The 12,204-nt window shown below is 36.6% G+C and overlaps 1 protein-coding gene across 2 annotated transcripts in view; it reads right to left on the reverse strand.

Moving 5' to 3' along the window:
* Window positions 1-497: 497 nt before the first annotated feature.
* ZNF624 (zinc finger protein 624) overlaps window positions 498-12,204 on the reverse strand; it is a 46,017-nt gene continuing 34,310 nt past the window's right edge. For both annotated transcript variants that reach the window (XM_036278364.1, XM_036278363.1), the window contains 2 exons: window positions 11,705-11,800; window positions 498-2,864 (listed from right to left, as the gene is read on the reverse strand). In XM_036278364.1, the coding sequence (XP_036134257.1) occupies window positions 646-2,864; window positions 11,705-11,800 (2,315 nt within the window). In that variant the 3' untranslated portion in view covers window positions 498-645. The remainder of the gene's footprint in view (window positions 2,865-11,704; window positions 11,801-12,204) is intronic.

Below are 12,204 nucleotides of genomic sequence, written 5' to 3' on the forward strand. Positions count from 1 at the left end.
GCATTTCCCTGAGTAGTAGTTAGGTTCATAATATTTCCATAGGTTAATGGCCATTTGGAGTTGCTCTTCAATCAACAGCCCTCCAGTCCAGATGGGTTAAAGACTTCAATGTAAAAAATAAAATTATCAGAATCTTATAAACAAATTTAGGACACTGTATAACCTAGAAATTAAGGAGACCCTTTGAACTATAATAGTAAATCAAGGGGGGAAAAAGGAAAAAGATATTTTACTATAAAAATAAAAATATGTCATGATTTCTTTTACTATATATATATAAAAGTATAAAGACAAATACTAGATTCAGAAAAACATCTGCAACACACATGACAAAGGATGAATATCTAAAATTCATAAAGAGCACCTCCAGATTCATTAGATAAACCAACAGACATATAGGCAAAAATATATAGGCAATTCATTAATCTGTTAATGAATGAAGAAGGCTTTCATTTGTCCAATATTGTACAATATTGTGAATTTTCTTGTAACTTCTAAGATTTAATATGACTTTTCCACATTCATATGTTTATAGTGATTTTTCTGTGTGTATTTTATTGCAAATTGATTTTGAGTCTTCCCACATTCATTAAATATACAGATTATGATTCGTATGGAGTAGACATCAGGATGATTTATTATTCTCTATATTAACTGAGTTTCTCTCTGATGTATTTTTTGATGTACAGTAAGGCTTGAGCTACTCCTAAAGGTTTTTCCACATTCATTACATTTATAGGGTTTTTCTCCAGTGTGCATCCTCAGATGTACAGTAAAGTCTGAGTTAGTTCTAAAGGTTTTTCCACATTCCTCACATTTATAGGGCCTCTCCCCAGTATGAATTCGCTGATGTAGAGTTAGCTGTGACAGAGTAATACAACCTTTTCCACATTCTTTGCATGTATAGGGTTTTTCTCCAGTATGTGTTCTCCAATGCACTGTAAGGTATGAACCCCTCCTGAAGGCTTTTCCACAGACATCACATTTATAGGGCTTCTCTCCACTATGGATTTTCTGATGTTCTGTGACATGCACCATCTGGCTAAATGCTTTCCCACAGTTATTACATTTAAATGGTTTCTCTCCAGTATGTGTTCTCTGATGGGTATTAAATCCTGAATTACTTGTGAAAACCTTCCCACATTCATTACATTTGTAGGGTTTTTCTCCAGTATGCCTTCGTTGATGCACAGTAAGCTGTGATGTATTAGTAAAAGCTTTCTCACATTCATTACATTTATATGGTTTTTCTCCGGTATGGGTCCTTTGATGTACAATAAGGTATGACTTAGTCCTGAAGGATTTTCCACAATCACAGCATTTATAGGGTTTCACTCCAGTATGGATTTTCTGATGCTCCTTGAGATTTACCATTTTGGTGAATGCCCTCTCACAGTCAGTGCATTTATATGGTTTCTCTCCAGTATGAATCCTCTGATGTACAGTTAAGTGTGATTTTATTCTGAAAGATTCTCCACATTCATTACATAGATAAGGTTTCTCTTCAGTATGAATTCGCTGATGTATAATTAGAGATGAAGAACGCATGAAGGCCTTTCCACATTCACTACATTTATAAGGTTTCTCTCCTGTATGCATTCTGTGGTGTACTGTAAGGCATGAATAGTTAATGAAAGCTTTCCCACATTCATTACATTTATAGGGTTTTTCTCCTGTATGAATTCTCTGATGTTCTGTGAAATTTGCTATACGATTGAATGCTTTCCCACATTCATTACATTCATAGGGTTTTTCTCCAGTGTGAGTCCTTATATGTACAATAAGGCTTGAATTACTTCTATAGGCTTTTCCACATTCATTACATCTAAAGGGTTTCTCTCCAGTATGAATTCTCTGATGAACATTAAAAATTGTGGTATTCTTGAAGGATTTTCCACACTCACTGCATTTATATGGTTTCTCTTCAGTATGGGTCTTCTGATGTACACTAAGATAGGACTTATTCCTAAAGGCTTTCCCACAATCATTACATTTGTAGGGTTTCTCTCCATTGTGAGTTTCTTGATGTCGTGCAAGTTTTGATTTATCACTAAAAGCTTTCCCACATTCACTACATTTATAGGGCTTCTCTCCAGTTTGAATTCTCTGGTGCTGATTAAGGCGTGCACACTGGCTAAAAGATTTTCCACAGACATTACATTGATAAGGTTTCTCCTTAGTATGAATTCTCTGATGTACCATAAGTGATGAAGAAGCAATAAAGGCCTTTCCACATTCGTTACACTTATAGGGTTTTTCTCCAGTGTGAATTTTTTTATGTTGACTAAGATATGAAGGCTGGCTAAACATTTTCCCACATTCATTACATTCGTAAGGTTTTTCTTTAGTGTGAGTTCTCTGATGTTGAATGAGTAATGACTTGTAACGAAAAGCCTTTTCACATGTACTACATTTATAGGGTTTTTCTTTATTATTGTTTCTTTTCCCTAAAGTAAGTTCTGAAGTAGGCCTCATAGCTCTGCTGCCTTCTGTATCCTCGCAATTTTTCTTCCCCAAATGGGTATCTGTATTCAAATCTAAATTCTCTGTGAAGTTTTCCTCATGTGTTTGGCATTTGCTGTGAAGCTCTTCTGTGATAACTCCTGGTTCTGGACAAAAAATAGACCCAAATATAATGCCTCTTTGACCAATGTGAATTTTCTTATGTGCAACCATTCTTTGGCTCCGACTCTCCTGACTATTTTGCAGTCTCAATATCTTGTCATTCCATTTCCATAATCCTCCCATTCTGGAGTCCCACAGACCATTGTCTGTGAGTTTCCCTACTATGGTCTCCTGTGATAAATCTTCAGAGAGATCCTCTGTTAGTATAGCATTCTTGGTTGCTGGTTTGGTCTCCAACTCTGGGGAGGAAGGAAAAAAAAATAAAATAACTCTATTTCCTAAATTGGAGAGTTCTTACTAAACTGAGTAATAGAAGAAAAACTTGGGCTGACAGTGAATATGTGGTTTTAACTGCCTGCAAGTTGGCCTTGTTTTCTAGGAACAAGAAGCTGAAGTTCAGGGAATCTGGTTGAGCGGAGAACTAAAACAGTAAATTCAAGGAGTTTTCTTCTATTAAAAAAATTCCTTCAGCCCTGGCCGGTTTGGCTCAGCGGTTAGAGCGTCGGCCTGCGGTCCGGAGAGACCTGGGTTCGGTTCCCGCTAAGGGCACGTACTTCGGTTGCAGTTTGTCCCCGGCCCTGGTTGGTCGTGCGGGTGGCAGCCACTCGATGTGTCCCTTCACGTCGATGTTTCTCTCTCTCTCTCTCTCTCCCTCCTCTCTATCTGTACAAGAAATGGAAAAATATCCTCGGGTGAGGATAAAAAAAAAAAAAAAATTCCTTCATGATAATGCTCCTAGAATCTAAGTCTCTCAAATATTTCTTTTCTCGTTCCCTTTAGAGTCAACTTCTTTAGAGAGCATTTTTCATATGTTGTGACTACTTCCCTGCTTCTCATTTACCCCACAGATCAGATATTTATCCCCAACCACACTTTTTTTCCTTTGTGAAAGCATTTTCAAGTTTCCCCTGTCATAGTAGCTTATTCAAGTCTTTGTTTAATAAAATTCTTATGAGGAAAAGACTGATTTTTCAGAAAGTAGGCTGAACAAATTAGTCAAAATTAATGTTTATGGTTATTGATATTTCAAACAGTGATTTTTATTATCAAAAATAGTTTTGCCCCGGCTGGTTTGGCTCAGCATTTGGAGCATCAGCCCATGGACCAATGAGTCGAGGGTTCAATTCCAGTCAAGGACATGTAGCTTGGTTGCGGTTCATCCCCGGCCCTGGTTGGGTCATGCAGGAGGCAACCAGTCGATGTGGCTCTATCACATCGATGTTTCTTTCTGTCTCTTGCTCTCCCTACCTCCCACTCTATCTGCTAATAAGTAGAAAAATATCCTCGGGTGGGGAATTAAAAAAAAGTTTTATTACCTTTTTATGGGTTTTAAGAACATTTCAGACAGTTTGTCAAAAGTCTTTTTTAAAAAAATTATAGTGCAGCGTGGCAGTCTTATAACCTGTTTGTATATGCAAGTTAATATCTAACTTTCTAAAACACTTTTAGCCCTGGCCGGTTTGGCTCAGCGGTTAGAGCATCCACCTGCGGTCCGGAGAGGCCCGGGTTCGGTTCCCGCTAAGGGCATGTACCTCGGTTGCAGTTTGTCCCCGGCTCTGGTTGGTCGTGCGGGTGGCAGCCACTCGATGTGTCCCTTTCACATCGATGTTTCCTCTCTCTCTCTTCCTCTCTCTCTCTCCCACTCTGTCTATACAAAAAAATGGAAAAATGTCCTCGGATGAGGATTAAAAAAAATAATAAAACTAAAACACTTTTATACCTATTTTATATTTCTAATTCATATAGGGTAACTATATCTAAATTTAAATATTCAGGTATAATAATTTAAACAAACAAGTTGGATCAAATTCTTTTGTGGATAGTAGAATGGTTTTACGACTTTAAAACTCAAGGTACATAGACTTTCAATGGACTCATAGATCTGGCCAAGGATTTGTATTCAGGGCCAACAAAGAAGAAAAGCCTGCCCAACTGGTGAGGCTCAGTGATTGAGCATCGACCCCTGCACCAAGAGTTTACTGGTTCGATTCTCAGTTAGGGCACATGCCCAGGTTGTGGTCCAAAAAGAAAAAAGAAAACCCTAGAACTCAATAACTAAAACCCAGCTCATTTAAATATCTAATTGAATCAAGGTGGCTGAGGATTGTTAGAGACCCATGTAGCAGCTCACCAAAAGCAAACACTTTTCTGGGGAATAAATTTACATAAACCAGAACCTCAAATTACTGTTATACATTTTTATATTCAATGCCTGACAATAAAAAATAATAGGCATACAAGAACATTAAAAATCATATGAGAGCCCTGGCCGGTTTGGCTCAGTGGTTGGAGCATTGGCCTGCGGACCAGAGAGTCCCGGGTTCGGTTCCCGCTAGGAGCACATACCAAAAAAAAATCATGAGAAAAATATTAAGAAACAGATAATAAAGACTGATCTAAAGGGGACTGAAATAATTGAGGTTTCAGATATGAACTTTTAAATTAATCATGATTCCTGTATTTAAGAAAATAGGACAAGATTAGTAATGTCACTGAACAGTTGGAAAGTACAAAATAAGAACCAAATGGTAATTCTAGAACTGGAAAATAAATTAAAAACTCAAAGGATAGGCTAAAAGTAGACATGACATGAGAGTGTTAGCAAAATGGAAAATGGGTCAGTAGAAATTATCCATATTGAAGCACAGAATAATGAAAAACTTGAAAACATTATTTTAAAAAAGCATATGATGTGTTACCATGGCAGAATGGAGGAGTTGCCACAGACACCACAGTCCCACAAGACCTAATATATTTACTGTCTTGTAAACACAAAAACATTGCTGACTCCTGAATTAGACAGATGGTTGACTTCTCAACTGTTTCTATGTAATAAGTCAGAAAACAATGGGATGATACCATTAAAATGCTGAAAGAATATAACTGGCAACCTAAAATTCTAAACTTACCAATAACATTATTAAAAAATGAAAATTAAATATCCCAAAGTAGACATATTTAAAAAATTGTATATGTTTTTATTGATTTTTTTAGAGAGAGAAGGGAGAGAAACAAACATTGATGTGAGAGAGAAACATGGATCAGCTAGCTGCCTCCTGCACGCCACCTACTGGGGATCAAGCCCACAACCCAGGCACGTGCCCTGACCGGGAATCGAACTGGGACCTCTCAGTCCATAGGACAACGCTCAATCCACTGAGTCACACTGGCCAGGACCATAGTCAACATATTTGTAAACTTATCTCCGTTCTTAGTAACAGCCACAGGAGTTTGAGAGATATTAATTCTCACTTTGTGATTCATAAACTGAAGTTTAACATGGTTAACTAAAGCTGGTAAATGACAGATCTAGGTTTGAATACAGGTGTTCAAAGTGAGAACTCTATCCTCTTTACAATTCTTCCTCCACAACTGAGTATCACCATAGTTTCAGATACCTATGCTCACTAGGCCTCTTATTTCTTAGTTCTTGTGGCTAGAATCCAGTTTCTTCTTAGTCTGCAGCCTTCTTCACTTTAAGTTCCCAGATCCTGAAGGTTCTTATTCAGTTTCCTTATGTTTTCCTCTTAGACACTGGCCTTTTGCTCCAAACATAGCCCAGTGGTTTGAAATAGTCCATCTATTCAGACATTTTGCCTTGTAGGACCTCACTCTTATGTCAGACTCTCAGAGGTAGACATTCTGTTCTTCCTGGATTTAGCTGAGGCCTGTGCCCTTGGAATTACCCTTTCTTTAACCTATTTCCAGGTTTTGGTCTCATCTCCTTTTCTCTGAAGCACAGTGACAAGAACATATATTTAGTTATAAATATTAATTTCCAAATACCAGTTTTGACAATAACTGTGAATTTAACTTCTTTGAACGTCAGTTTCTTGCTGTTAAACAGATCTATGTCTACTATATAGAGCTATTTTAAGGGTTACATTTAATGAAATTATATAAGTAAATTTCCTAGCAGAATGCCAGTAACAGAGTAGATATCTAATACATTTTGACTGTTACTATCACTGTTATTATATAATTTTCTTCATGTATGGACCCAAGTTACTTGGGGGAAAAATGTGTCCCTTGTTTTGGCATGCCTCCTTGAGATATGAGACATATAAGCATATTAAAGGTATTAAGATGGTCTTTGGTAAATATACTTTAAATTTTCTAATATCCCACATAACACAGAATACACTTTAGGAAACCTTGTCCTCAGAGAAGTCACCCATTGTCTCCATCTGCTCTTTTGAATATGGAACCTATGCCACAGGCACCAATATCCTATTAATGTAGAGTGGCACTGAAGTTGCCATAAAATAAATGCATGGGTTGTACTAATAAGACCTGTCTACTTAAAGTCAAGAACACTGACAAACAATGAAATGCCTGAAGCAAATATATCTTGATAAAAATTATTTCAATTGTGGAATAGGACAAGGTAACAAAACTAAAGGTTAAATACATTTTTTAAAAAATCCTCACACAAGAATATTTTTTCCATTTATCTTCAGATGGGGAGAGAGAGAGAGAGACAGAGACAGACAGACAGACAGACAGACAGACAGACAGACATCGACTGGTTGGCTCCCACATGACCCCGATCAGAGCTGAGGATCAAACAGCAACAGAGGAACGTGCCCTTGACTAGAACTGAACCCATAACTTTTTGGCCCGAGGGCTGATGCTCTAACCACTAAGCCAGAACAACAGGGCTAAATAAAGACATTTTTAAGCAAAAAGAAAACTGGAGAGAATACAGCATCAGCAGATCTCAATAAAACATTAAAAGATATTTTTTTAAAGCAGAAGAATGATCCTAGGTAGAAGCCCAGAAATGAAGGAAAAAATGAAGAGAAAGGTAAGGTAAAAATATAGGTCAATCTCAATGAATACTGACTGCACATAAAAATAATAATGTATTATGAGATTTGACATATATATATAGAATAAAAATATATAATTTCTGTAACATATAAATGAAATGAGGTTAAATAGAATACGCTGTTCTAAGATCCCTGTATAGTTTGGGAAGAGGGAAAATCTGTATTAGACTGCTGAATCATGAATGCATGCTTAATCTCAAAGTTAACTACTGAATAATTTAAAATTTATAATTACCAAGTGATTAGTAGGGAAAATGGAAAAATAAATGATAAATCTAGAGGAAGACATGAATGGGGGAAAAGAATACAGAACAGGCAAAACACTTGCAGTTAGATGGTAAATTTAAACATTATGTAATTGTATTAGGTACAAATGATCTAAATATTCCAAAAGACACAGACTGTCAGATTAGTTTAAAAAAAAAATCTAACTATATGCTAATTACAAGAGAAATATAAAATACAAGTACTACAGTGAGCAGATAAAAAATGATATACCATACAAACATTACTAAAAAAATGATGCTATAGTAATACTAATTATCAGACAAAATTGACTTTAAGGCAAAAACCATTAACAGAGATAAATAAAATACTTTGTAATGATAAAAGTTTCAATTTTCCAAAAAGTTATAATAGTTCAAACTTTGTATTTATCTAATAATGCAGTTTCAAAATACATAAAGGAAAAATTAAAGGAACCAAAATATGAAACAAATCTATAGTCACACTGGAGACTTTTATAAAATCTTTCTCAATAATTAATAGAATAAGCTGACAATCAATAAGTACATAGATTTTAGCAACATAATTAACAAATGACATATCTAGAACTGCACTCAATACCTACAGACTACATATTTTTCCAAGTGCACACAAAATGTTTACACAAATTGCCATGTGGTAAAGCAAGTTTTAAGAAATTTACAAAGACTGCAATCATACAGAGCATTTTCTCTGACCACAGCTTACTAGAAAATCCCTATATGGTACAAAATTAAGAAAAATACTCAATAACCTGAGGGCCAAAGACATAACAGTGGAAATAATCAAATATTTTGAACTTAATAATTATGAAGGTGTTATATAAAAAAAGGTGTAATACAGTTATAACCTTAAATACATTAAGAAAAAATGGCTGAAAAGCAATGATATAAGAAAAGATCAGCAAAATAAACCTTAAGGCAAAAAAAATAATGAAATAAGCGCCGTAATGAAAAAAATCAAACACACAAAAGAAATGATAAAAACTATTCTTTAAAAGCCAAATGAGGTTGATAAACCCTATCAATCTCATTGATAAACCCTATCAATCTATCAGCAAGACTGATTAAGATAAAAGAAGACAAAAAAGTTAATCTCAGAAATAAGGGAGATACCACTTCAGATCCACATAGACATTTATCATTTTTTCTTTTTCTGTGAATCCTCACCTGAGGATATTTTTCCATTGATTTTTTTTTTTTTTTAGATAGAGTTTGAGGGAAGGAGGGTGGGAGAGAGGGGGAGGGGGAAAAGGGGCAGAGAGGTATCAGGGGGTGGGGGGGGGAGATCCACGTGAGAGAGACATATTGATTGGCTGCCTCCTGCACAACCCGAATGGGGCCAGGGATTGAACCTGCAAACCCAGGTACGTGCCCTTGACCAGGAATCGAGCCTGAGACCCTTTGTTTCATGGGCTGATGCTCTAACTGCTGAGCCAAACTGGCCAGGGCACACATAGATATTTAAAAAAGAAACAGAGAATAGTATGCTAAAATTTTTAAATTTTAAATTAAACAAGTCAATTCCTAGATAAACCTAATTTACTAAACTGAAAGAAAAAGAAATAGTTCTGTAACTATAAAAGGAATAGAAACTGTAATTAAACACCTTGCACAATAAAAGCTTCAAGTCAATTTGGCTTCCCTGGTGAAGTCTATGTACCGTAAAATATATAACTTGCCCTTTCTCATCTCTTTATTGTTGTCACAATAAACTGATGGCTTTGCTTTGTATTTTATTGAGGATACAGACGCTATTATAATAAAATACTCCCTTTTCCCCATGACTAGTTGACCTCTATCTGTACCCATTTTTCCTAGTGTTACAACAGGGGAGGTGGCCTCCCTGCCTATTCCATTCTAGATTCCCTTCTTTTCCATTCCAGACTTTTCATCCCTTTTCACCTTTTCAGACACTTTAGTTCTTCAGTGTTCCCATCTTTGTCTTGCAACATCAATTTCTCCCTTTCCATTGGGGCATCATTCCCATCAACACTCAAGCATGCCATAAAACCCCCATCTCAAAAATAAGAGTTTTTTCTTAATTCCATACTTTCCTCTAGTCAATGCTCCATTTCTCTTTCCTTCTTCATGGTGGGGAGGGAACTCTTCTCTGAAGAGTCATCTCCAACTATCTCCAATGTCTACCCTTCTTCATTCACTTTTTAAAAAATATATAATATTTAATATATAAAAACAATATATAAGTAACACAATACAACTTATGGATGGCATAATAAAATGAATACTAAAATGAACTACAATCCACTTATTTCCTTCCATCTCCACTACTATCATCCTAATCAAATTTACTATGATCTTTTGCCTAGACTGTTTTGACCTCTTAACTGATTATTTGCTTTATGCCTTTAAATTAAATTTCCATGAACAGGGTTGTTTTGTAAAAGTCCTTGATTAAAATCTTTCAATGCCTTCACACCCTCTTTGATGAAATCCACGCTCCTCACCATTACCTGCAAACCCTGAATGGGCAGTCTCCTGTCTCTCTGATCTTAGCTGATACCAGTCTTCTCCTCATTCATGCTTCAATCACAGCAGCCTCCTTTGGTTTCTAGAACACAGTACATTCTTTCCTATATCAGGTTATTTGCTTGAAATGCTCTTCTCTTCTTCCCATGGCTAGCTTCTTCTGATCCTTCAAGTTTCAGCTTCAATGTCACCTCCTCAGAAGCCTTCCCTGACTACACTATCTGAAGGAGGCAGCCTCATTCCCCACCCTAGTTACTCTTTCGTATCCCCCAGTTTAACTTATAGCCAAAAGTTATTACAATCACTATTTAGCTTGTTTTTGTTTATATATTTGTTAATTATCTATTTCTCAAAAATTAACCTTCATGAGGGCAGGTACCTGGTCTGTCTTACTGCTGCAAACCTGGCACCTAACTGCGCATACAGAGCTGACTCCATTTTAATCCCCTCTTCTTCCCCCCTGGGTGGACTATGAAAGTGTATAGAGACTCCAGGTTGAACTACCATTAATCCTTCCTCCACCATTAGTCTTTCCTCCTGGGCAAGGTGCCCTCGATGTTATCTCATCCTGGTGCCAGAGCCACCAGTATCTGGCCCCTTTGTTCTCCATCACCTTGCATTCCTTTTGGAGTACCAGGTCTATTTCTTAGGGGGCTACAGAACAGGTGGTCTGGGGTGTGAAAGGGGCAAGGATCCATATTGTCCTGTTGCCACCCTGGACTGTATTTCTGTAAGTTCCCTATTAAAATTCTTTAAACTGACAAGCTAGTCTTGTCTACTCGTTCTTTGGCCTCTCAAATCCTTTGGCATTTGGGGTTGCTTTGCATACACGGTCTTTTCCTGAAACACTAAACCAGTTCACAGTATACAGTATTTAATAAACAGTGATTAAATACTCTATTTTGACTCTATTTTGATTCTCAACTGATTTCTTGTTTGTATTCCCATTAGTTAGAACCTAAATCGGAGGGATTGTCCACAATATCCAAGATTGTTTGTATTCTCACAGTTAAGAACTCCCAGAGTTTCAGCAGGCTTATAGATGAATGGCTTAAATAATGACCAAGTTGGTTTAGCTTAAAAGGAATCAGTGCTGATTCTCAAGAAAATATTTTCAGAAAAATTAATGAAGAAAAAAAATATATGAGATAATGGTTAAACAAAGAAAAAATGTAAATTTGATTGGAGACAACAGAAGAGAAAGGAATATTTTATGCATGTTTGAATGAAGAAGGAATAAAGGAACAATAATTAAAATCATGAAATCCAAGAAAGCAAAGTAGGATGGAACAGGAACCAAAAGTAGAGGACACAGAGGCAGAGGAAAACAGAGAGGAAAATGGGAGGAAGAGAGGAAGAAAGGTATAGGGAGAGAGGAAGAGGGAGAATCTTTTCCTCTGAGATAGCTTCGAGAAAAGAAACTCTCCAAAATATTTCAGATGTTCTGATTCATCCATGTGAATAAACACATCTTCCTGGTTCTTATTAACTCACCTGGATAGGGGGCTCTTGAAATTTCTCTCACTATCACCCATGGTCCTTTTCCATCCTCCAAATGAGATATCATGTCTGGTTTGGAAACTGCAAGCCCTGTTCAGAGAAAAATGAATAGGACTTGATTGTGCCTATGAGATAGAACTATTGTCAAATTCAGTCTCAATTCTTAATTTCCTGTGTACAGTGGCTATTATAGGAAGTTCTAGAGATGTATATCTAATTCAGTTGCCCATGGCCACATGTAGCTATTTCAATTCAAATTTAAATTAGTTGAATTATATAAAATTTAAAATTTAGTTTTTCAATTAGATTAGCCACATTTCAAGTGCTCAAGAGCCACCAGTGGCCAGTGCTTGCCCATAGGACAGACACAGGACATCCCCAGTACAGCAGAACACCCTCCTGTGCAATGGCTGTCATAGAGAATGGCAAGGGTATCTCAAAGCTCAGCACCATGACCCCAATTTTGCTGGGAGAACAGATCATGAGAATAATCT

The sequence above is a fragment of the Molossus molossus genome, unplaced genomic scaffold, assembly GCF_014108415.1.
Source record: "Molossus molossus isolate mMolMol1 unplaced genomic scaffold, mMolMol1.p scaffold_m16_p_27, whole genome shotgun sequence".
In the NCBI taxonomy this organism is placed as follows: domain Eukaryota; kingdom Metazoa; phylum Chordata; class Mammalia; order Chiroptera; family Molossidae; genus Molossus; species Molossus molossus.